At 41.1% G+C, this 26,961-nt stretch overlaps 1 protein-coding gene across 2 annotated transcripts in view; it reads right to left on the bottom strand.

Annotated features, from left to right (window-relative positions):
• Window positions 1–26,961, bottom strand: part of LOC122834680 (sodium-coupled neutral amino acid transporter 3-like) — a 41,766-nt gene that overhangs the window by 7,062 nt on the left and 7,743 nt on the right. The window contains exons 2-9 of one of the 2 annotated variants that reach the window (XM_044123348.1): window positions 19,482–19,715; window positions 18,149–18,190; window positions 16,758–16,851; window positions 16,534–16,649; window positions 4,262–4,335; window positions 4,066–4,158; window positions 2,836–2,917; window positions 314–396 (exon numbers count right to left, since the gene is read on the bottom strand). In XM_044123348.1, coding sequence (XP_043979283.1) covers window positions 314–396; window positions 2,836–2,917; window positions 4,066–4,158; window positions 4,262–4,335; window positions 16,534–16,649; window positions 16,758–16,851; window positions 18,149–18,190; window positions 19,482–19,618 — 721 coding nt within the window. In that variant the 5' untranslated portion in view covers window positions 19,619–19,715. The remainder of the gene's footprint in view (window positions 1–313; window positions 397–2,835; window positions 2,918–4,065; window positions 4,159–4,261; window positions 4,336–16,533; window positions 16,650–16,757; window positions 16,852–18,148; window positions 18,191–19,481; window positions 19,716–26,961) is intronic. The other variant, XM_044123350.1, reaches the window with a different exon arrangement.

The raw sequence follows: 26,961 nt of genomic DNA, 5'->3' as shown, positions 1-26,961 counted from the left end.
TTATAAACACAAACTTTGATCTATTATTTCAAGACTTTTGACAAGCAGTGACTTGGGCCATTATGACAGGAAGGTGAGAATATTAGAATGAAATGGCTGGGAAATCATCCATGTTTTTTATTTAATTTTGTCTGTCATCAGGACACAAACTGCCGACAAAAGACAATAATTATGTGCCTGTTTGCTCAATTTCCACCCTGAATTGTTGCCATTTTTTTTCTTTAATAAAATGCTATGGGTGCACCATAAGCTCTCACATGCGTACAGATAAAATTGGTTTTCTCTTATTAAAGCCATAAAATGACACACTCACCTAGCTGTTTCATCAGAGCCAGTGGTAATATCACTGCCACAGAGACGATAATGACCAGATAGTTTCCGTTCAGGTACCATTCACTGTAGAGAAGCAGACAGACGCAGCAATTATGGTATTGACTTGAAATTACTATAAAGATTCCTCTCAGTCTCACTTATTTTAAGGATGTGTACTGTTAGATAAATGAAAGTCAACAGCTAATCACAGGTGCAGGAGAAATAAGACATTTGAAGTTTTAGGAGTTGTTAATGCGTCGAGTTGTTAAATTCACAGCTGAGCAGAAATCAATACAAACCAAACCACACTGGCTTGGATTTAAATATGTTCATGATATTTTTTTAAAATATATATTTTTACTTCTTTTTTTTTTTTGCCCAATGTTCTTGCAACTCTGAAAAAGCATGAAAAGGATTAATTTTTCAAGATTCTGGAGAAAAATAGCGTGATATTTTTATTGCTTTGAAATATTTTTTTCAAACTGTAACAAATGACTGCCATGACAGCATTTTTCTGTTATTAACTTGTCTGGGGTAATTTTATTTTTTTAAATTATGAATTGTTTTCTAATGTCACAAACATTTGTCAATGAAATTATAAAAAAAATATTCTTAGAACTGACTGTATGGAAATAGCTAACTTGGTTTATATTTTTAAAAAATGTACGAATAATTTTCTGTTCCTAGGATTGTAAAATAACATTTTACCCTTCAATTTATTTGATATGACAACATTGGAAGAGATTAGTATGAAACTCATGACAGAATCCCGTGAGGCAATCATCAGCATGTTATAATCACAAGGCTGTCTCTGTCTAGGAAAGAAAGCTCAAAGGTTTATTTTTAGAGCTGCACAGCGGGGGAGATTAATTTCTTGCCCTCTGTCAGGTGGGAATCACCACAACATGCAGCATCTGTTGCAACACACTCACTTTTTAAAGTAATAATGATGCTATCTCATGTAAAAATGAAAGGGAAATCTACAACATTCTGTGTTTTACTGTCCACACTACTTTAAGGAGCTGAATAGTCGATAACATACGGAAACAATCATTTGACCATTTGTTATAAAATATATAGATAGTTTATTTTTTCACTGTAAATAATTCACAAGAGAGACGCAACACCACATAAACACTGGATTTAAAAAAAAGCTATTTTTCTCTAAATACAATCACTATTCAACAGTGTCCTACCTATGTGTGTGTTTTTTGCTTCAGAATTACGCTGATTTTTAGATGTTTCTGTTTTTTTAGCCCACTCCTCTGCAATTACATGCAACAAACCCACACACTCTGACAGGATGAGACGCCACCAGGGTGACCTGGTTTGTTATTTCTGATAAACAATGATTGTTGACAGTGGCCCACAGCTTCACAGCGTTAACAGGTTGAACGCAATGTGTGCATGTTGTCACTTCTACTACAATACAAAGGACCCAAAAATGTTTACCCAAAAACTTCCGAGAAACTCTTGACCCACTTAGCGCAGGGTTGTGTAACCACTCTCAGAAACAAAAAGAAGGTGCAGATTCTCCATAACTGGAGCAAATTCACAATGAGTTGCACGCATGAGAGTGGGTTGTGTTTGTCTCCTAGCCCACCTGCAGTAAGCAGCGATGTCCCACAGTTTACATTTTCAGCTGCAGAGCCTTGCTGCGTATTGATGCAATCGCTCTCATTGGACATGGCGCTCGAAACTCTGGGGTCGCAATCACAGCTGTTCTCAGACCAGCTGCTCCAAGCGTGGCACTGGGCCCAACAACTGGCACAGCTCGAGAGGATTCTTCGGTCTACAATTAAATCTCTGTCCGGTCCCATAGGGAGCCGATGGGATGACTCACTTCCTATTCGCAGATTGCTCTTTCATCATTAAGTGTGATTCAGAGACGGGCTTTTCTTGCCTTAATGTCTTTTATTTGCATGTGAAGTGTGAGAATCGCTAATTAAGATTTTACTTTATGACAGATTTGAAATACAGTGCCCTGCAGACTTATTCACACACTTGCCAGAGGGAGCTACGTAGGGCCTTAGAAAGTTGGATGGAAGATGAGAAGAAAAAAAAAAAGTTAGCTAAAACCTTCTAAACGTTTATGAGTTTTTAAAATATTTTTTGGCAATGCTTGTTGGTTTGCAACAGGGGGTCATAAACACATACCAACATCACATTCTGTGCCCAATCAAAGGCCAGACATTAATTTAATTGAGAATATGTTGCATGATATTAAAAATCAGTGTCCTCATATTTTTCCTAAATAGTCTGGCTGAGCTTGAGCTATTTTACAAAGAAGAATGGGGAAAAAATGTACATCTCTAGATTGGGATATGAGCTGTGTAGCAAAAAGATGAAAACCATGCAGCATTTTCCTTCTGCTTCACAATTCTCCGTCTTGGTCTGCAAAAATCTCTTTTAACAAAATGTAGGGAACTAAATGCTATAGCAATAGTCTATCAGCAGAATTGTTCACAGTTTGCATTTCATGTATTTATTTTAGACGAAATAAAACATGTACCAGCCACTCACCCTGCAGGCACGTCCACCTTCAGAAATGCTTGGATCACCAAAGGGAACTCATACTTGACTATGTAAAGATAACTGGACATTGCTGTGGATCAGAAAGAGATAAAGTTACAGTACAAAAATGTTGGCTTTTTCACCTTTTGAAACAAACAGGAGAATGCAGACAACATTTTTTTGAGACAGAAAACGTGATGAATAATTGCATATTTTTCCACCTTTCGAGTGTTACATATCCTGTAATATTCAACTGACAAACAAATTGAATAAGTGCGCATGAACTAATACTAGTCAAGTCCAGCATCTTCTATAAAAATAAGGTTCAGCTGTGCTGGTGGGATTTTCTGGATATTTACTCATTTGTATCTTTCAGCTAAAGCCGTAGTTTGCAGAGAGGATCACCAAATGATGACATTGTCCAAATGAATGAGTCAGGAGAAGATTGGTGAAGGGAAAACAGTCATATGTAAATGGACATAATATGGAACAACCAATATTACTAAAAGTGGAGGTTTCCTGAAGATCTATCAAGATAAGAAAGAAACCTGGAGGCACTGCAGGACCTTCTACATGCAAAAAAAATTGTAGTTCATTTTTTTATTCATTTACCCAGACTAAATAGATAAATAAACTCTAAACGTTATGACACTACTCATTAACCCAGAGAACACCACAACCACAATGCAGCATCATGCTCTGGGGCTTCTTCAAATGGAGCCAGACTTCGAGTGAAAGTGGAGGAAACTCAGAGTTGAGCCTAAACCTTAGGTGTCTGCTGGAAATCGGAAGATTAAGTCAGATTTTATGTTTCTGGTATCACATTGAGACCAAGCGTTATGTGAAAACCAAAAAAATCTTGGCTTCACCAGAACAAAAAATTAAGCTTTGAAATGTCTAAAGCAAAGTTTTTTTATACACACTAAACATCTTTTTGAGTTTTTCTATGGCCCTGTTAGTCTTCTATAGCATGCATGGTTTCCGGCTAGGATCCGGCTAAAATCTCCTGGTATTTCAGTGAAAATGTGCTGCCTATTTCTTAAACAATCAACCACAGAAATAAGCCTGGATGATTCAGAGTTCATGGTTAAGCAAGAGCTTAACAAAATAAACCTGAGAAATCCTAGTTAAAAATTGTCTAAAACCATTTTAAATTACTACAACAAAGTCTGAATATTTTTTGCCTGAAGAGAGCTGTTCTTCTATAAAAGCCTGGCCAACAGCAGCGAGGGACCTCACCTCCAATGTTCTGGAGCGTGATGGCAATACCTGCAGCCATCTTTCCCGGAGTCCCGAAGGCCCTGTAGCCGAGCTGCTCATACGCACGAATACCTGGACCACAAACAGAAGAAAAGAGGCTGCGTTACACCCGCAGCTAAAATATGTTAAATATAACCATGTTTGTGATTCGTTAACATCAGATATGCTTACATACCTACAATACCAGATGACTTTAGAAGTAAATGGATGGAATATGACGAAAGAACTGCAACCACTGTGAGGAGCAACCTGAAACCATCAGACAACAGATCGAGATTAGCACCACTTCAACAAAACTTCAAAATGAATACTTATAGTTAAGACGAAGAACTGTATCTAAATATTTTTAAAAAATGCCTTCCTGTTGAATATTTACACTACATGATTCAGTGCAGGTTATTTAAATAGCTGCAGTTCAGGCATAACGTGTTTCATATGGATTGTATGAGAAAACCCTGCGGCTCTCCTTCACACCGGACTGTTGGTCCAGCTGATTCAGAGGTTACCCTGCAAGCCTCTCTGCCGTCTGTCACCAATACACAAACACACCAGCTGGGCTCTTAAAGGACAGAAGAAACACAGAAAAGAGAAGAAAATCTTTCTTTCTGTTACTCAGCCGACGTGGAAAAATACACTGGTCACAATAAAAGTCATTACTTCCCTTTTCAGCCGTTCCCTGAGGCAGAGAATGCAATCCTCTCTGTACCTGCTCATAATCAGTGGTTTTGCAAATATTGACTAAATGTTTTGTCAATAATTGATGATTCTATCAATCACTTTAATCGGATAAAATCTCTGGGTTAGCAGATTCTTCATTAACCACTGAGGCCTTTTTATATACAATATTAGAAATACATTCAAATATACAAATAAATCTTTTTTAAATGAGAAAATAAACATTTTATTCCATAAATTGTGGCATCATAGCATTCCTTTTGTGACACCTGATCATCTGTAGCAAAGGATGAATCTGCAGCTAATAAGAAACTTTTAACATTGACATATTTCTGCTTACATCAATACAATATATAGTGATCTGTTGATTATTTTAATTGATGACTAAAATTAATTGACAGTTATTTCAATAATATGACAATTAATCAAATGAATCAACACTACATTCATCTGCTGCATTCTGATGCAAATATAGAATAATATCAAACTGCGTTAATAACCAGCTTAAAAAGGAAAAAGTTACTTTGAGACATTTTGTAATGACACACTGTCATAAAAATAAATGCAGTATGAAAAAGATTGATAACATCTATATTTAATAAGGCACCATTGGAATGAGTGACCAGAATTGATTCTTTTTGTGATTTAGAGCGAAATCTTAAGGAGAGAATTTGAAATTAACTCCTGGGATAAACCCATGGCCTGAGGGGGTTTCATGAATGGTTCCCTGATCCACTGGCATTCTTTGACCCAGTTCACCTCATTCCAACTATTTACTGTTTTGTCTTTTGTTTTTTTACTACTGGCAACATTAACTTTCACTTCCACACAAACACTTTCTCAATCCCGCTCTCCCTTTCGAGAGGCCAGGCAGTTCTGTCTTTCACCGCGACTTCAACTCTTGGCCGCCAAACAATTTCCTTTTTCTACAAACCATGTGGGAGAAAGCTTAGCTGACTTGGGGGGTTTGAAGTCAATCAGTCAAGTAGAAGTGGGAAGACGGATCTGCTGACACTCAGACAGACTGACACACTTGGGTCTCTGTTGCCCGACTCGCAGAAATTCCACCCCACAGCATTCCTACTCGGAACCAGGACCACTGACCCAAACTGCACCCACAGAAGAAACCTCAAAGAAAGGACACTCGTGTATTAAATATAATTCATTATCAGCTGAAAAAAGGTTATCCAAATACTTGAACGCTGAAAATGTTTGTTCAAGTGAGGGAAAACTGACTAAAGTGAGCGATGTATTGTGAGGATGCCTGGAGACTGAAATCTGACAAATTTCAGTTTGATTGGAAACCCCAAAGTCCTTTCGCTTTGTTCACTTTACCAGGAGTTACAAAGGTCATGATAGCAGGACATTTTGGTGTGAATGCTGTTACTGAGTTTTAATTGTGCCGATAAGGTAGTGGAGCTAATTTTAATGACTAATTCCAAATTAATTTGTTTTTGTTTTAGCATATTAATACCATGACTGCTTCCCTGTTCATGAAATAAATTATTAATAATGACTAGTGGGGGTTGGAGAGGAATATTTTTAATGCTTTTAGGTTAATAATTGCATAAAATCTTATAAATATTTGTAATTAAAACCACACAAAAGAGAAAGTACAACTTGAAGCTCAATTTGGGACACTATTCCAATCCTACTTTATAATGAACTGTTGATGCTACAATTTCTGAAGTTGATCAAAAGGTTATTGAAAATTGATGAAAGAGACTAAAAAAAACAGCTTTTGGTGATCAACCTTTGTGAAATGGATTTGCAGGTTTTCTTCGGATGCAAAAAATAAACAACCCAATGTAGATTTGCACACTACACTGTAAAAAATAAACTTAGAGGGTTATTACATTAACAAAACAATATCATGTACTTTTAACTAATAATTTCATGTTTCAAACAAAAACATGATAAAATCATGTTGGATAAACAAGAAATTCAACAACTTCACATTTATGAAATTTTATCATGTTGAGATAACATGATTCATTATAGTCAGACTGATCTTGTGCTGAAGCAGAGTGAGATCACAGGATATCACGCAAGTTCACGCGAGACAATTGTTTTTGTCTCAACTTGAATAACGTATTCAAGTTGAGATAATGTGATTCAATTTAGTCAGATTCATTTCCCTCTGAAGAGGATCTAGCGAGATCAGGGGATCACGAGAGATTACGGAAGATCACGCAACATAACTGTTTTGCGCCTGTGAAGACTTCAAAGCGTTTTTAGTTACACATTAAACTATAGATATTTATTTTTCTCTGCAGGGCACTATTGGCATTTAAGAACTGCCCTTGTAACCCGCAATTAGTCAAGGACTTTTATTTTTGTATTGAAGTATGGATTTCTTTGACCAAATTGGTGTCAATGTTGCTAATTCTGTCATCATTAGTGGTGTAACGAACACTCAAGCAGATGATGAGATCATCAATTATTTACATAGTTATGGTGGAATTAAGGTTTTTACTGTTACTGTCATGATGGGTGTGGTGGAAGCGGTGGTGAGGTAAACGCAGCAGACCCAGATACGATTAAATGAGGAGTTTTAATGAAATAAACCAGATCACAGCGAACAGGACGACGGAGGGACGAGACTTAGACGTGACGTGACGAAGTATGACGAGGATCCGACAAACACACGGAGACACAGGTGACATTAAATACACATGAGGTAATCAGGGAACGAGACACACCTGGGAACTAATCACGGGGAGACAGGACAACACAGAGACTCAGACACACAGGAAAACTAGAAATAAATACACAGAAAAACACAGAACACAACAGTACCCCCCCCTTAACGGGCGGCTCCCAGACGCCCAAAAACTGAAACACAACAAGGGTGGGTGGAGGGGAGTTGGACGGGGGGCCAGAGTCTATGGAAAAAACGAAAAACAACCTATCAAATAGGCGGAGACACTAGGGTCCAAAGTCCAAAAAACAAAAACAAAACAAATCCAACTGGGTGGGCGGAAACACAGGAAGGCGGGAACCACGGAGGAGGTCAGGGGGCCGACCTCGGCGCAGGAAGCGGGAGCCACGGAGAAGGTCAGGGGGCCGACCTCGGCGCAGGAAGCGGGAGCCACGGAGAAGGTCAGGGGGCCGACCTCGGCGCAGGAAGCGGGAGCCACGGAGAAGGTCAGGGGGCCGACCTCGGCGCAGGAGGCGGGAGCCACGGAGAAGGTCAGGGGGCCGACCTCGGCGCAGGAGGCGGGAGCCACGGAGGCTGTCCGGCGGCCGTCCGCGGCGCAGGAGGCGGGAACCACGGAGGCTGTCCGGCGGCCGTCCGCGGCGCAGGAGGCGGGAACCACGGAGGCTGTCCGGCGGCCGTCCGCGGCGCAGGAGGCGGGAACCACGGACGCGGTGCGGCCGGCGTCCGAGGCGACGAGGAGCACAAGGAGTCTCTGGACTGATCCTGGGGGCTCGGGACTGGCACTGGGGGAGCCTCGGGACTGGCACTGGGGGGAGCTGGGACTGGCACTGGGGGAGCCTCGGGACTGGCACTGGGGAGCCTGGACTGGCACTGGGGGAGCCTGGACTGGCACTGGGAAGGAGCTCGGGACTGGCACTGGGAAGGAGCTGGGACTGGCACTGGGAAGGCGCTCGGGTCTGGCTCCGGGAAGGAGCTCGGGACTGGCACTGGGAAGGAGCTCGGGACTGGCACTGGGAAGGAGCTCGGGACTGGCACTGGGAAGGAGCTCGGGACTGGCACTGGGAAGGAGCTCGGGACTGGCACTGGGAAGGAGCTCGGGACTGGCACTGGGAAGGAGCTCGACTGGCACTGGGAAGGAGCTCGACTGGCACTGGGAAGGAGCTCGGGACTGGCACTGGGAAGGAGCTCGACTGGCACTGGGAAGGAGCTCGACTGGCACTGGGAAGGAGCTCGGGACTGGCACTGGGAAGGAGCTCGGGACTGGCACTGGGAAGGAGCTCGGGACTGGCACTGGGAAGGAGCTCGACTGGCACTGGGAAGGAGCTCGGGACTGGCACTGGGAAGGAGCTCGGGACTGGCACTGGGAAGGAGCTCGACTGGCATTGGGAAACTCCTCCTTACTGGGGCCGGCAGCGGAGTGCCGTGGCGAGCGCCTGGGCCGGGTAGCGGAGGAGTGCCGGGCAGCGCCGGGCCGGTAGCGGAGGAGTGCCGGCGGCGCTGCCGGTAGCGGAGGAGTGCCCGGCGCGCTGGCCGGCTGCGGGGAAGTCTGCGGCGCCTCGGGCCGGCTGCGGGGGAAGTCCGGCAAATCGCCTCGGGCCGGCTGCGGGGAAGTCCGCGGCGCCTGGGCCGGGCGGGGAAGTCGCGAAGCGCCTCGGGCCGGCTGCGGGGAAGTCCGCGGCGCTCGGGCCGCTGGCGGGAAGTTCGCGGCGCTGGGCCGGGCGGGGAAGTCCGCGGCGCCTCGGGGCCGGCTGCGGAGGAGTGCCGGCGAAGCGCCTCGGGGCCGGCAGCGGAGGATGTGTTAGCGGAAGGCGACGAGGGGCCAGATCCACCGGCGGCTCACGTCGCTCTTTCCGGGCAGGCAGAGGATGTGCTGTTCCCGGAAGGCGACGAGGGGCCGGATCCACCGGCGGCTCACGCCGCTTCTTCCGGGCAGACTGTGGAGGTGGTGTCTTTGGGAAGCGACCAGGGGCCGGGTCCACCGGCGGCTCAGGTCGCCTGCTTCCCTGGCGGAGGTAACGGCGGGGACCGTATCCGGGGGGTGCCAACACCAGTCGAGTCCCCCGAAAAACCTCCCGGTCCAACTGGGCCAAAAAGGCAGCGACCTCACCTCGTTTGTGGTCGGATCCTTCTGTCATGATGGGTGTGGTGGAAGCGGTGGTGAGGTAAACGCAGCAGACCCAGATACGATTAAATGAGGAGTTTTAATGAAATAAACCAGATCACAGCGAACAGGACGACGGAGGGACGAGACTTAGACGTGACGTGACGAAGTATGACGAGGATCCGACAAACACACGGAGACACAGGTGACATTAAATACACATGAGGTAATCAGGGAACGAGACACACCTGGGAACTAATCACGGGGAGACAGGACAACACAGAGACTCAGACACACAGGAAAACTAGAAATAAATACACAGAAAAACACAGAACACAACAGTTACTGCACGTGAGAGTCCATTTTATAAAAACATGGCCGTTGAATTCAGTAATTCTGCAGATTTGGAAAAGCCAAAATCGCTTTTACCATAAGTTTATCCATCTCAGGTTGCAGAAGATGTAATATTTATTGTTAAATTACTTTCAAGAAACTGCCCTGCCACAGCCACAGTGGACACGACCCTATACCTCCCGATTACCTCCATGAACTGAAACGTATTTCCCAGCAGAGTGGACAATCATTTGATGACGTTTTGAGAGGAGCTTTTGAACAAATAAGTGCTTATTTAGGAATAGCGGCTACCGGAGGGGAGCTTGATGAGGAGGATATTGTTGAAGTACTTACCACTGAAAGAGAGTCTAGTCAGTCTCAGGCATCTACTCTCCCCTCAAACCAATCAGATCAGTTCCCCACCTACCAGCAGGGACCACAAACTCAACCAAATCCAATTACAAATGTGGGGCCGAGAATTTTTCTCTCGGGGAATGATCTGAATCCTTCTGGGGTCCAAAGGGTCATTGTGGAACACATTGTGCGCAGAGATGATGTAAGTCTTCAATCTCTGTCTTCATTTAGACTATGTACCTTTTCAGGAAGACTTCCAAAACCTCAGCATGAGGCAGATTATGAATTCTGGAGGTCTCAAATAGAACTTTTAAATGCAGATCCAAGTCTTGCACCTTTATATGTTACAAGGTGCATTTTGGAAGATTTACTCCCTCCAGCTGCTGACCTAGTGAAGTGTTTGGGGCCTGATGCCCTGCCTGCAACATTTTTGCAGGTACTTGATTCTGCATATGCCACTGTTGAGGACGGAGAAGAATTGTTTGCAAAATTTTAAAACACGCTTCAGGACCATGGGGAACGACCATCTTCTTATCTGCAGAGACTTCAGTTGGCTCTCAGCACAGTGGTGAAGCATGGTGGGATTTCAGCCACTGAAATGGACAAATATCTTTTAAAACAATATTGTAGAGGTTGCTGGGATAACAGCATGATAAACAAACTGCAATTAGAAAAGAAAAAAGACCAACCACCTTCCTTCTCAGAGCCTTTATTAACACTTAGAACAGAAGAAGACAGACAGTTGGCAAAAGAGATGTTAATAAAAAACCACATTCCATCAGTCAAGCATCATGTCAATGTACAAGCTCACACTACCAGTGCATGCTCATGTGGCCATCTATCAGACTCAGGTGAAAGCAAATGCTGAAGCTGCAGAGTCAAATGTCAGCCCTGCTGTCTAAGGGCTTTAATTCTGTTCAACCAGAAAATCAGCTGAAAAAACAGAAACCAAAATCTGGCCACACCAGCCTTGTTCCAAGAAGATGATGGGTGGAACAGGGTGATTGCACATGCTAGCAGAGGTCTGTCCCGCAGTGAAAGTCGATATCCTGTCCATAAACTTGAGTTTTTGGCCCTCAAATGGGCAGTTACAGAAAAATTCTATGACTACCTGTATGGATCTGATTTCATTGTGGTTACCGATAGCAACCCATTGACATATCTGTTAACTTCTGCTAAATTGGATGCTACAAGCTACAGATGGCTTTCTGCTCTTTCAACTTTTACTTTTAAGATCATATATCGGGCTGGCCGGTTAAATGCGGATGCTGATGGTCTCTCTCGGCAACCTCATGCTGAACAGGTGGCTGATCCTTTGTCTCTTAAGGAGAAAGAAAGAATATTAAAGTTTACTAAACAACATCTGGAACATCCATCCTGTATTTCCATTGATCAGCACTCAGTCCCAGCAATATGTGACAGACAACTGGTGTACAGCTCACCCAACCTGGACCAGGTTGTTGCTCTTGTGCAAACTCTCTCCATTAACATTGACAGTTTACCAGACAGTTTTGTTAATGATCTACAGATCTCTTCACCTGGTGTGCCATCTTTCTCTGAAGGTGAAATTGCTGACAAACAAAGAGCCGATCCCGTCATCCAGCACATCATCGCTCAGTTGGAACGAGGGGAAAACCCACCGCCATTTCTGAGGGAACAGCTCCCCGATCTGCCATTACTCCTGCGAGAGCTTACATGCTTGGAGCTCCATAATAATGTTCTTGTCAGAAGAAGGAATATTGGAGGTGAGCTTACTTACCAACTTGTACTTCCACAGGAATGGTGGGCCATTTGGGTACAGAGAGGACTCTGGACCTCGTCAGATCACGGTTCTTCTGGCCAAGTGATGTCTGTAGCAAACTCAAGTACTGTGAGAGATGCATTCGAAGAAAAGCACAACCTGAGAAAGCTGCACCACTTGTTAATATTAAAACTTCAAGACCACTAGAACTTGTCTGCATGGACTTTCTCTCAATAGAACCAAAACCGGAGCAACACAAAAAATGTTCTAGTGATAACCGATCATTTCACAAAATATGCTGTTGCAGTGCCAACCCCAAACCAAAGAGCCAAAACAGTAGCAAAAGTGCTATGGGAGAATTTCCTTGTCCATTATGAAATGCCAGAGCATCTCCATAGCGACCAAGGGACTGATTTTGAATCTCATACTATCACAGAGCTCTGTCAGATCACAGGAATCCAAAAGATTAGCACCACACCTTACCATCCCTGTGGAAATCCTGTGGAGCGATTCAACCAAACACTTTTAAACTCTCAGTTGGAGACAGAGTTCTGGTTAGAAACGTCAATTAAGAGGCAAGCACAAGCTCGCAGAGCGGTGGGAATCAAATGTGTATATTATTCAGAAGAAAGCTGACACTCTTCCAGTATACACCGTTAAACCAGAAGGCAAAGATCGTCCCTTCAGGACCCTCCACCGTGACCTGCTGTTGCCTTGTGGCTACCTGTCCCCAGCCTCTACACCAGAATAGATGAAGCCAACAACAGCGATTGCACCCGTGACTTCAGAAAATGTAGATCTTTTAGACCCTGAAAATGAAGAACTGTTCTTATCTGGTTTACCCGATTACTCTAGTGCCTATGTCACCAGAGTTACAACTGAAGTTGACTTACCTGCTCTTGATTCTACTGTCACTCTTATGTCTGTGGATCCACCTGGCCAGCATCCCCAGAGCTCTTTGGAAGAAAAGGTTGGTGAGGAAAAGGAAGTGGAGTCTGGACCTGAACCTATTGCTGAACTGGACATGGAACGAACAGCTGAAGAAGAAACAGATTCTGCTGACTCATAGCCTCTCGAGGACAATTCCTCCTCTCAAGCAGGACCTGTCTCTTCTAACCCAGACTCTGCGTCCTCTCCAGGACAATCCAGCATGTTAAGTGATTCTTCTGCTGCAAAACTCTCCAGCCCAGATTCTGAACCACCTGTCAGACACTCAACCAGAACACGTCAGCCACCAACTCGTCTGCAGTATTCAACACTTGGGCATCCACTTCTGCAGAGCATCCAGACCCTGTTTCAAGGACTCAGTACAGTCTTTACATCTGCTCTGGAACGTGATGAGACCTCTGTGACCTCTACATCATGTGACAGTGTGATGTGTCACCAGCCAGTTGCATGTACGAGGCCGCACATGAGTTTAGGGGGGGAACCTGTAACCCGCAATTAGTCAAGGACTTTTATTTTTGCGGGCCCACTTCCCTTTTGCCCCAAACTCTGCTAGCTTATTTAGAGCCCCGCCTCTAGCGCAGTTTAAAGATCTTCAGCTGTTTCCACTGTGGTTGTGGCTCGTTGTTGGCGTCTTCCTCACGGAGTCATCAACATCTTTAAGCCCACCGATTTGATTCCCTGAATTATTGGCGCTGCTTACCTGGATGTCACTGGGATTCTGGCACAGCTGATTGTGGCTAAGCATACCCACTCCTTTAATAAGATCGGGGGGGGTTTTCCTGTTGGATCAGATCCTCATCAGGATCTGAAGATGGCGAGCTAAGGAAAAGAACTATGAACTTCATGATTTTGCAATTAATTTATTCTGAGTCAATTGTCTTGTGTCTCATCGTGCTGCTGTAATTGTTGTTTTTATACAAATCACTTAATATATATATTCACCAAAACTAAAAACACTTGCTGTTTTTTCCACACCTCAGGCTCGTAAAAGGACACTCTTCTGATGCTGCTTTTGTAGCCGCAGTTAGCTGCCTAGCCCATAACTGTTACACACTGTAACAGTGCAGTTCTTTCTTTCAGCATTTAAGAACTGCAGTTCTTAAATGCACTGTTACAGTTCATGTAAGAACTGTTAAAAAAGTATTAAAAAAAAAAAAAAAAAACACTTAAAAAAAAAAAAGTCTTTGAATTAATGTAATTGTACGTAACGTAACTGTAACATAAGTTAAGCCAACACCATTGCTTTACATTGGAATAACCTTAATAAATTAAGATGATCAAACACATTTGCTTTAAATAGGAGTAACAGAATTATATGGTGCTGAAATAAAGCAAAGTAATCAGGTGGAAAACCTTTCCATGATCTTTTTATGTTCATCCAAAGAGTTATTTTTTTCAGTGTACATATCAGAGCCATTGTTAATGGATTTAGTCATAATGGAAACCTGTTGTGCTAAAACACGGGGCTTGACCCAGGGAAGAAGTGGCTCTTCAGAGCCCACTCTGCCATAAAAACCTTTACAGAAATTGTTTGGACGCTAATGGTGGTTCAGGTGTAACATGTCGAGCGCATTGTTATCTAGAATAAAATGCTTTGATATAATGTCAAAGATAAGTGCAACAGAGGGAATCTTTATTTCTCATAAAAACAGAAACTACAGCTCCAAATGAAACTCTGAAATTTGAAGTTTGAGACATTTGAGTCCCATCTTCAAGTCTCAGTTAATAGCAATATTTTTATAAAGTTTTTTTTTATACAGTTTTTTTTTGTTGCTGCTCACTAAAAGTTGCAACAATCCTTCAAAGATCTCAACGTAGACAATGCATTGCTCTGTTCTGTGGCTTGAAAAAAAAAAAACAAACCTATATGACAAAATGTATGCTATGGCCATTGTTACGGTTGACATTTTGATTTTCTTTGCAAATTTTTTAAGCTAATATTTCATTTTGTCCCACTGACTGTTTAAGGAGGGCAGCCCGGGGGTACAGAAGGATACTGGGGAAAAGGAAACGCCTGCTGTCCAATGAGAAACACAGAAAATCTGCCAGTTATTCTCAGCCAAATATGTCACACTTGTTGCTTATTCCTCTGTGCGGCTACTCTATTGTTCAAAACAAGAGCCGATATAAACACAAATACACAGCCGTTCATCTGAAACAGAATAGACAAGTGTACGCTATCTGCTGCACGGAGTCACGTACTACTAATTAACATGTGACCATATTAATATATAATGTAGCCCAGATGACTAGGGGATTATTTTCAGCTTCTGTCTAGCCTAGTGTCAGCACTGCTGCCGTTCGGTGACAGAGAGTTCAGTCAGTTAACATCCAGGAAAACCTCAGTCACACTACACAGATCAAACTAAGGAGCTTTTTCTGCCATGAGGGAAAATCCTCTTCACAAGACTGCCTCAAAGAAGAGGACCAATTACATCCTTCAGGATTGCATTTCTGAATATTAAACGTGCCTGTAATTTTCTCCAGAGGAGATGTGAATCTGGAATAACAAAAAGAGCTAACTCTCCTCAGGTATATTCAGGTTTTTGTTTTTTTTTACAAATAAACAAAAAAAAAAAACATACAACTACCAATCTTGAGTTAGAAAACATTCAAAATGTAGCTGGAACTTTGAATTTAGCTTCACTATTATAAACAAAAAATAGACTAAAAGTATTTTTGAAATGATTGATTAAACCAGTTTCAATGTCTGCCAACTCATAACCAGCATCATGAAGAGGTGTGTAGAATAAAAAAAGATGGTGCATTGCTGCTGAGGGGGAGGCATGCCTAGACAACACAAGGACGTCCATAAACATCCAGCCATTCTTTGTTACTCAGACCAACATGAACGTTTTTTAGGCAGTGGGAGGAACATGGAGTAGCCAGAAAAAAAATCCATTAAACCAACAGGAGTGTAACCTTCCTGAATATCTACACTGACCAGCCATAATATTAACATGTAAATACCATTTGGCTATTTGTTGTGGCACCAGTTAGTAGGCATCAAAAGCAGGAGAGAAAGCACACTAAAAGCCAACAGTCTGCAAGAAAAAAGCAAACTAGAATGCTTGTGACATTTCTCTCTTCATGTCAAAGAATAAAACTGAAATGCTACAAGAAAAAAATGTTTAGATGCTGGTGGTGAGGCATGTTCCTTAAAGGTCAAAAGCCCCGAAGTCATGAATCTATTGCACCAGCCTGCTATGCTGGAGACTTTTAAATGTTATGCTGCTAATTCATTATGCACACAGACTGACTCAAAGCAGAGAATCAATCAGAGGAACATATTTAAAACTCATTTTTTTCTACACCTTAGACTGCAATCACTTGCTTTATGAGATAAATAAATTATTGTTAGGCTATAATTGCAATTAAGCATCAACTGTACCCAGTGTCACTAGTTTCTTTGGCATTAATAAGGTCTGCCAGAGGGTTAATACAAGGTGATTACATTGCATTTAGAAGCTATTTATGTCTGGCACAAACTTACACTGCAAAACCCTCAGAGGGTTGAAAATAAATCAGCGTTCTGGAAGCTGTAATTCAGCAAGTGTAGCTGCAGAAAGCAATTCCAATCCAATTAGGGTTTTAATGCATTATCATCATCATCATCATTAATGCGTGACTTACAGAAACAGGACGACCCCTGTGTTGGCCATGGCGTATGCAAGTCCTAAAATTCCACTTCCCATGATAGCATTGCCCAGGTTGAAGACAGACATCCCAAAGGAGGTTTTCCCTTCAAACTGCAATCAAAGTAGAACAGGGGCTAGTTGCAAGCGAGGTGATATTTCGGCAAACATCCCTGAGTGAGGAGTATAATCATGCCGAGGCTGTGATGTGTGCTAACTTACATCGGTGAAGCGTGGTGTTTTCTTGTCCTCAGTGCCTGATAAGAACTCATGGCTCTCTGGGAGGCTGGCTTCTGTGTTTTCAGTTCTGTGAGGACTAAAGATTGGAAACTGCTGTAAGAATATGGAGCATACTGCAAACACAGATTTGTAAAATCATTCAAAAGCCATCTCTTCTTTTTGGGGGGAATGTTTATGGTTTATTTATTAGCTGAGCAAGTTTTGGGTAAACGTTCGACACATCTGTGTTAGTATCATCATGCAAAACTCGTCACATCCCTTGAACTTTTCCACATTTTGCCACAAGAAAGCCACAATTTTGGAGGGGATTTTACTGGGATTGCATATGATAGACAAAACCAAACTATCTCATAATTATCAGGTGGAGGAAAATTTGTTTATGGTTTTCAATTTTGGAAAATTATTTTTCACTGAGATTAAATCTACAAGGGTTTTGCAAATATGTTCATAATGTTTGCACCTCTGGAGTCTTAATCTTAATCCATTCTTTTGTTTTTCAAAATACTGTACCTTAAGTTCAGCCATATAAGATAGAGAGGATCTGTGAATTTTCATGTTATAACACATTCTACATTGAACTTAGGTCTGGACTTTTACTAGGCCATTCAGACATGATTGTGCTATAAACTAATATGTTTTACTCTGGTTGGTCCTGTTGGAAGAGGAATTTCTGCCCTTGATTCAAGTGTTTTGCAGGCTCTGACAGGTACGCTTTCTGTCTCCGGTCGTAATCACCATAGGATTTTACATTTAGGCCAAAAAGTCACATTTCGGTCTCATCTGTCCAGAGTGCCTTCCTTCACATGTCTGCAGTAACTAAAACCTGAGGCAGGCTGTAGCTGGAAAGTCCACTTATATTCTTTGATGGATCACAGAGTACTCTGAGATTTTCAAAGTTTGCGGTATTATTTTATAATCCCTCCCTGTAAATCTCTCTACCACTACATTGTAGTTGTCGACGTGTCTGCTGTGTTCTTTGGTGTTTATGATGCTTTGTTCACTAAAGTTCACATAATTCTGAGGCCTCCACAAAACAGCTGTATTTTTAATTACTTTAAATTACACAGGTCACTTCCGTTTACTAATTAAGAAACCTATGAAGGCAACTCATTTGACTGCATTTAATTTTTTTGGCAGTAAAATAAAGTAATGAGGGTCAATTCAGATCATTTTTTCTTCTACTTAATGACTTAATACTGCTCTGTGTTTTCATATCACATAAAATCCCACTCAAGTACATTAACGTTTAAAGAGATAAAATGACAAAGTACTTTTCCCAGGCACCTGGTCACCACAAAGACACAACGTGCAACCGTTATCACAAAACTAAGTGTGAAATTGACTATTCTCATTATACATTATTTTATACATACCTAGCGTTCTGGGTGCTATTGGCTACAGTTTCGCTACAAGTGCTGCAGAGAGAGGTCATCCATCACCCAACGAGAGCACAAAGTGGAAAACAACACCCGCAGTCATAATATGATAAACACATTGACAAAAAAAACTACATCATCATCTATATCCCAGAGAGGGGAACTTTAATTGAACTATCTATTACACCAACACTGCGAAAAAGGGAAAAAAAAAGCTGGACAACCTGATGTGATAATTAGGCACTAATCTCATTACATTATCAAGCACAAATTTTAGTACAGCAAGTCAGCAGCTGAAGCCTAAGTGTTGTGCCAAGCAGCACTTCATTAGGGTCTTTGCTGAAAATCCCATCGTGGTTGACAGATTTTTGTTGTTTTCCAAGTTTCTCTTTTTACTGTCATCTGTTTAAGTGCTGCTGTTCTTTGCATTTCAGTATTCTTTTCATCTGTTCTCTGCTTTGTTTTAATTTATTTTTAATTAAGTCAAGTTAAGGCTACATGCATAGCACATTTCAGCAACAAGGCAGTTCAAAATGCTTTGCACCACAAAAACACGATGTAGTAACCAATTATGAAACAGCAATAAACATTACATTTTGTCAGATGCCATCATCTAAATCGTTGTCCAGGTGATTCAGTGTTGCCCTGTGATAGATTAGACTTGTTATTGCTCCCACATTACTGGAGCATTCTACCAAAGTCTATACCTGCCTTTCCTTATTTTGGTGGACATCACTAGTGCTTATTGAGAAATGAAGCAGGTAACCATCTGAACAAAGACATACAGGATAAACAACCATGCAAACACATTCATATCTAAGGACAACTCAAAGAGATCAATTAACCCAACAGTCATGTTTTTAAACTGCGGAGGAAATCGGAGCACTCAGAGAAAACCCATGCATGCAGAGAGAGAACATGCAAACCTCATGTGTGGTTAAAAATTGGACTAAATGTTCTCAGTTACCATTCAGTTAGGATTACTAAAATTATTTCTATTTGCCATAAATATCAGAATAAAAGAAAGTAATTCATAAATGAATTAAGGAAAGTAAGATCTATGTAAAGATGTCAAGTAGAAGAAAATATAACAAAATGTAACATACCAGATTTATTTTAGAATGCTTTTGAAACATTTCTTGTATGAAATTGGCACCTGGTTAGTAAATTGGTTAGTAAACAACATTGTACCTACTTTTATTTCTGAAATCATGTGACACTTGACCCATAAACACCAGCAATTCAATTATTTAGCAAACCCCAGGTACCTAAAAATGACTTTTATGCTCACATTGCATTGGTTTACGCCACAGTTATGTGGAACACTCACTTTTCACAGTCTTCTGCAGGAGGTGTTTTTGCAGATGCTGTGATCTCCTCTCCAGGTTCATGGCCTTTCCCATTTGGAATAGCGTTCACCTCTGCTGAGGAATTTTCCACAGTCTCAGCTGGTTTGTCCTCACTCATGTCTCCTCAGGTAAATAATATTCTGTCCTTTGAAAAGCGTAAATGCCTGACAGTTGTAAGCGCTTTGAAACCAATGTTTTGATTTTCCTCCTGGGATCTGTGTGAGAGAAAAAAAAAAATTCGGACAATTATCATTTCAGACATACAGTGTCAGGCACTAAAAATGAAAAAGAAATCATATCATTAGATGTTAGGTGGAAACTTCTCCCATCACATGAAGGGATAATAACCTAATGGAATGTTTGACTGAAATGTTACATTAAGGAAGTCATTTGAAAAATTCAAGGGATTTTGTAAATTGACTCCAACATTTGTGATCTATGAAAACATTTGTAAATGTTTTCATAGATCAATTAAGCCAAAAGATGACGCTGAATAAATTTTGGATGCTTGGAAAGGTCTGGTAGTGACCATAAACAATCACTGGGACGACCATATTAAACGTTTTATACTAAAACGTAAATGGCTCCATGATTCCTTGATGAGAGTCTAGTGACGACTGGAGACCATTGGACTACCAAGAACTCACTGCCACGATCAGGACCAAGGGGCTCAAAGTGGATCAAGAAAATGTCTCCCACAGCATTACACCACCACCACCTCTGGCCTTCTGCCAATTCAAGTTTTGATGTGCTGTGTGCTCAGAATTGATATTCCTCAACAGTGGCGCTCCCAGAAAATTTTTATTGTGGTGGCCAGGTCTGTCACGAAAACAAATTTTGCTGGACAATAAATTGTCCCAATAATTTTTGTGATTAACAACAATATGGTTGTTTTATAAGTAATATATTTTTATAGTGGCATAATAGAGCAAAATTACACTTTAGTTTTGTGAAGAACACTTAGTACTGGAACTTGAAGATATTTTAAATATACAACAAATTAAACAGCAACAAAAAAATCTGAAATAAAATCAACCCAACTGAAACCATAAATATAATAGATTAAGCAAACCGCTCTTAAGGAAATGTCAATCATCAGAATTGAAATTACCGAGCTAATTTTAGTTTAGCATGTTTACTTTAGCTGATTAATTGCTTATTGCAAAAGGCTTTTTGTCTTCTATATCAGAAATTTCTGAAACACTCAGAAAAGCCTGTCTGAAACAATCAACCAAACCACATTCAAAGTCACTTAACTGCTTTTCCCACCTCTTCCTGAAGCTTGGTTAGTACTTGAGTAACTCATCATCACAACATCTAGATGTCTACATGTTTGTTTTATCAAGCAACTGATATTTTTCTAAGAAAGTTGCCTATGAATGTTTGAAATAAAAATAAATCATTTGTTACTATTTTGTTACTATATTAGGTTTACTAATTATACTAGAATGGGTGTTCAGATTTTGGGGTGAAATTAAAATCAAAATAAAGGGTGATTGCAAGAAATAAAAAGCTTCTGCTTGTGCAAACTATCCCCAAAACTCAGTAAACTCCCATTTTCAATGCAGAGCAGAGAGTGAATAGCTGTTTTGGCAAATTCCATGAATAATTGACGCATTAAGTGACAGGTCACCCCTTTAGAGGAAATAGAGCCTTTAGCTTGGTGTGTCACACTGGGCTTTGCATCAGGCCTTCATTTCCTGGGTATCCTGTTGTGTTGTATTAGTTGACCAGCTGGCTTGTGGGGCCCAGAAAGGCCTTAGTGACATGTATCTCCTAGATGCCGTTGACTAATTCCCCCCTGTCTGGCTGGCCCTAAATGACCTTTTTTTTTTTTTTCTTTTTTTTTTTTTTGCTGTGCTGCGTAAACAGGGGCTATAATGGTGACCATGTTGGAATCTGTAGAGAAGGACAACGGTTCAACTCCCCCCACAGTGATGAGATAAAAAGAGAAGAACCAGTCAGGACCAGCTAGAAACCAGTTCTAGCCGTCTTTGTGCCTCCATTTCTCTGCTTGTCCCTTTTCTTTTGGTTTCCTCTTTTACTGTGGAGGGTTCAGCACAGCCACAATGTTCAGGGTTCTCACTGCAACAATTACTGGCAACAACTCTGCCGCCCTTTGTTCACTTCAGGCCTATTTTGCTTCGCTGCCTACTCTTTTCAAGGTAGCTCAATCCGGGAGGAAATATCCCCAAACCTTGACTGCATTGTGAGGTGAAACATCCCTGGTCTTCACCTATAGCGTTCCTCCAAACCTACCGGCCTCATCATTATGAGCTTCACTGCACAGACAGACCTCTCGGTGTCCCTGGGTAAGCTGGGCAACGTGGCCGGGCAGCAAAGCACTGGGCACAATGGCACATGTTGTGTGGTTTCCTGGGAACTGGTTGGGAAACAGTGGTACTATTGTGCCAGGCATCATTATGTTGCCAGGGCCCCTTGGCTGTAGTTCGCCAGGCCACTCGAGAGGCTGAAAAGGTATTTCACTCCCTAATTGAAAAGACGCCACCTTGAATTCAGCAAATGCCAGCATACTGCTTTCACGCGGAGTTGTAGCATAGCTGCTGACGGCAGCAATGGCCGAGGCCGGACCAGCCTAGTGGGACAAATCACTGCACAGCACTGCACTGCCACTCAGAAGGTTCACAAATCACAGAGCGGCTGGAGCAGCCATTGACGGACAACACTCGATGAGCTGCCCGGCTCCTCCTCCATGGCACCAAGCACTGGTGCTTCCGACAGAAGGCATGATTGGCCTGAGTTGTGTCCTTTGCAATCATTCTGTTCAGCAGTTAAGAGAATACACGACTACTGAGTAAAAACACACTTGCTGGTCAGAACCTTGCATTCAATGAGGGAATTCGGAAAGCTTGAAGGTCGTGAGGGAAGTCAGAGCAGAAGTAGGTTAAAAAAAAAAATGTAAGCAAAAAATCTAACCAAATAGCAATTTCCTACATTGCAATCCCTTATAAAAAGTATTAATACTCCTTGGACTCCTCATTTATTGGGAACTCAAGTAACACATAATTGTGAAATGAGAGAAACAGGAAAAAACTCTAAAATTTGTTACGTGTATATGAAATTAATTTGTCTCTATTCAACTTTGTAAAATAGCTCAAACTATTCTTGTCAAAAATATTTAATCACACTTAGATCTAGCCTATTGTAACACATTGAAACTTAGATCTAAACTAATTCTCCGTCCCGGTCCTCTGTCCTTCATGTTTTAGCTGCGTACCTACCCCAGAACACCTGATTTAACTAATGACACTGTCTCCTCAGCATCCCATCAAGTGACAAGACATTTAATGAAAAAATAAAGAGGGAAGACAAGAGGCAGCACTGAAATGACTGAGTCTCAGACATGCAGTCACATGAACACTGTGATGTGAAACAATAGTCTGGTTGTATAAATGACCTAAATCATGCAGGACTGTCTACTGTTTGTCAACACTATGCAATGCAAGAACATGCATTCGTCTTCTTGGACAAGGAGACACAAGATCCCCTTATTTGAGGAAACCATATAAACAGGTATAATTTGTGAAGGCGTTTACAGGTTGTAAATTAGTGCAAATGTGAGTTTCTTCTAAATCTGACAGAGGCAGATATGTTCCTAATGTGGCTAATAATTAACGTCTTTGCACTAACTTGGATTCCCACATTAAAATGAGTCATTAGGCAGGGAAATAGTGGGAAACCTGTCCATATTTCTGTGAATTTATGGCAGACCTTAGCCTTCTCAAAGACCAGTGGCGCTTGCCACAAGGAAAAATACCGTCTGTCAAAAACGCATTAAATATAATGCAGGGAAAAAAAAGACGGTCTGTGATGTCACAGTGTTTATCTGATAGTTCCCCCAAAATAGATGATTTTGTCAAATTATGTATGTTGTGCTTAAATGCACAATGTTGCCTTTTAAAATACAGAAGACAAATATATAGTGTGGAAGAGTTCAACAAACACTTCAAGTTGCATTGAACAAACTGAAAGTAAACAAAATAAATAGTTAATACAAAATAATTGTGCTGCACTGAGGGTGAGATGAAAAACTGCACAAAGATAAAAGAGGATGAGGATGCAGCATCCCCAAATAGAAAATCTGAATTAGACTAACTAATATTATTTTAATATTATAGGATATTTAGAGAAACTAACTGGCATCCAGTGCACCAGCCACATAATGTCTAGGGTATTAAACAGGGGTCTGGGTGTATGAATGAACTGTAGTATCTACAGTTTTTGTAGACATTATGTCATGTAAAAACGTGGTTGTGTGGCTGCAGAGGGAAACACAGGGCTTATTATTTATTAACAATTCCTGATTCTCAGATCACCGATATCAAGTTTTCTTACACTTTTTAGTTCATCCTCTTAGATACAAAATACAGTATAAAATCCATTACATGATTCAGTTGACTATAAGACCTTAAGTCTCTCACTTCAGGTTTATTTTTCTTTATAAAATGTTCCAACAAAATGCATTTTTCCAAATAAAATAAACTAACACACACCACAGCAACACATCAGATGTACCAGATGGACAAAACGACTTTCCCCAATGTTTATTTTAACATAATCCTGTATTGCAAGACTCTTGGAGGGAGAAGATGAATCTGTTTTTCATGTCAGCAACAGCAGAAGCTAGGTTCATTCCAGTTCTCCTTCAGAGCACCAGAGTGTGTGTGCCTCAGCTCTGTAGCTCTGACGTCAGCAGCTCTGCAGAGACGTCATCCCACATGGAGGGAAACGGAGCCAGGCGGCTTCTCTCATTGTTATTCCTGAAGTGACACCTGTGCTATAAAACGCTGCTCATGCTGACTCACTCCTACACTTATTTAGATTATTATTTTTTTTGCATTTGTCCTTGCCGTTTATTCATAGCTTGATACTGTAATTAAATGTGTGGCTTTGTGTGTTTGTGTGTGGAGGAGGGGGTGTGCAGGTTATGTAATATCATCAGTAATCTCTCTAATACAGCCTCTTCTGCCACTGCTTGATGACATTTTATCAGACATGAGGATGCAAAAGCTTTCTTAACTGAGACCCTTAATCTGTTTTTGTTTATTTCGTATGTAGAGCTATCATTGCTTTTATACCAAAGATATTCTAAATGTGTTCAAAAAGAATAATATTTAACTTCAGCATCTTCTCATCTTCACTTGTAATTTTAACGTTTTTGATCTTAACAATCCTGTACATACTATAGTATGTCATGTAAGCCTTCAACACTCACTGAATATTCACTGAAACAATAAAAGACAAAACACAAAGGCATTTGCTCGTTGTCCCCCTCAAAAATCACTTTTATGCAGCTTTAAAGATTTCACTTCTCCATAATATTGCTGACAAGCAGAAAACGAACCCACCAGCTGAAATTTTAGCATAAGGGTTCCGATTCAGGACCTTGGACACTCAGGATGATGGAGCAGATCAGATTAGAGATCATCTCACTGGGGCAGGAAATCAGGAATGAAACCCGTCCAGGTCATTTTGAACACTCCTGCTTAAAAATAGCTGCAGAGGAGAGAAGAGCTTGACCTTGCATCACGTCACATAGAAAAAAAAGCTGCGTTTGAGTGCTTGTTGCATGTGCTACATAATTACAATGGCAGCTGCTTAAAATAAGCGGTAACCATTCTCTGAGTGCATCAAGCAGCCATCTGCTATGATGTTCTGGTTCTTCACACCAGGCTAAGCAGTGACAACAACACGTATGACGCCACACACAGACACACGCAAACATGACAGACGCAACGGCGAGAAAAAGCTCTACTGTGGCAACAGAAACAGCGCAACCAGAAAAACAGCCAGAAAATAACCATTTCAAAACATAAAGTATAGAAATCTTTGTGACAAAAAAAAAAAACAAAAAAACATAAATGCATAATAAATTGTATAGGTCTCAGTTATTTATTAATTTATTAATTTTTCATAAGAGGACAGAATAAAAACATGGGTTTTTAAGTTAGTTTAGAACTTATAAGCTAACTTATAATGAGCTTTGGTTTAGTTACTGTCCTAGATTAAATACTGCTTTGCCATCTCTATTTCCCTACCGGTCTGCCCTCCCATCTCACTCATTCTCCCCCGCCTCCTTTGCCACTGTGATTAGCCAGCAGGAGAGAATAACAGATTAACTTCTGACTGGGAGATTTGTATTTCAGTTTGTGAGACACTGTGTCTCAGGGATTCCTATTAGCTGCCATAAAACATGCAAGTCAGAATTTACAGTTGCATACAGGATGTCAGTCTGACGTTGCGCTTTAATGGTGTTACGAGGGAGCATTTGAGTGTTACTTCCACAGAGATTATCACTGACTTTTATTTAAAGTCTTAGTTCCCTTGAAATCACTGAGATGGATTTTGCAAAATCGATCATAAAAACTGAGTCTACGAGGTAAACTGGTGAAGACTGTTATCAATTATTTCTAGCTTTTCATCTTGTTTGGGTTCCTTTGCTCATCAGCCAGCTCTAACGAAACAGAATCTCAACAATCTGAACAGCTGCCAACACTGCAGGCTTCATATGTTCTCTTGAATCTTGTTATCACATCACGCTGTCAGCTCAGAGTGAGATCTTTCTACAGCGAAATGCACAAAACACCAAACTGGCAGGACCTGAAGGAGGACAGCATTTACAATGGCACAACCAACAAAACCAGGAGGAGAAAGAACACCCCTTTAAAGCCACTGCCCTGGAGGGAAGGAATGTACATAGACGTCTGCATTTCTTCTGTCCAAACAGGTGAAACTATTCCTTATTTCCATGCATCTATGGAATATGCTTAAAAATAAAAAATGATCCCCTTGAATAATAATGAAAGGCCCAAAAGCATAAGACATGCATTGTTGTATTCTCTCTAACAGAAAGTGAGCTACTTTGATTTTGATTGAAAATAAAATAATACATGACTCCTGTGATCTGTTTATGGAAATATGATTATTTTGAAAAAAAAATCCTTACCTGTTAGATCAGATATGCTAAAGAAAACATGAATGATTTTATATAAGTAAAAAAGTTGTGGATACATGAAATATATAAATGAATTAACTATCTGATGTTGCATATTCAGTCCTGAGTAAGTGATGGAAACACTCATTTTAACCAGCTGACATCTGAACACTTCATTAATTTATAAATAAATTTGGATTCATATATAAAAGCACATAAATCTTTGGACACTATAATAATTTATAGTGTCCAGGGAACTAGGTCTTAAATGTTGAAGAGAAAAAGGACTTGCGCGTTTGTGAAAACCATCTCAGAGGGTTTTTTAGTCTAAAGAATATGCCAGTCTGTCTGAATTAAAACACTTCTGCAAGAAAAGTGGGTTGAAATTTCTCCACAGAGATGCAAAAGATTAATTAACAGTTGTCACAAAAGCTTCATAGTTGTCGCTGCTAATCTGGCAAAACCAGGTATTACACTTTGAAAATTCTCTGGGGAGACTCCTTTCA

Source organism: Gambusia affinis, linkage group LG07 (genome assembly GCF_019740435.1).
Source record: "Gambusia affinis linkage group LG07, SWU_Gaff_1.0, whole genome shotgun sequence".
NCBI lineage: Eukaryota > Metazoa > Chordata > Actinopteri > Cyprinodontiformes > Poeciliidae > Gambusia > Gambusia affinis.
This window is presented reverse-complemented; position numbering and strand designations above follow the sequence as displayed.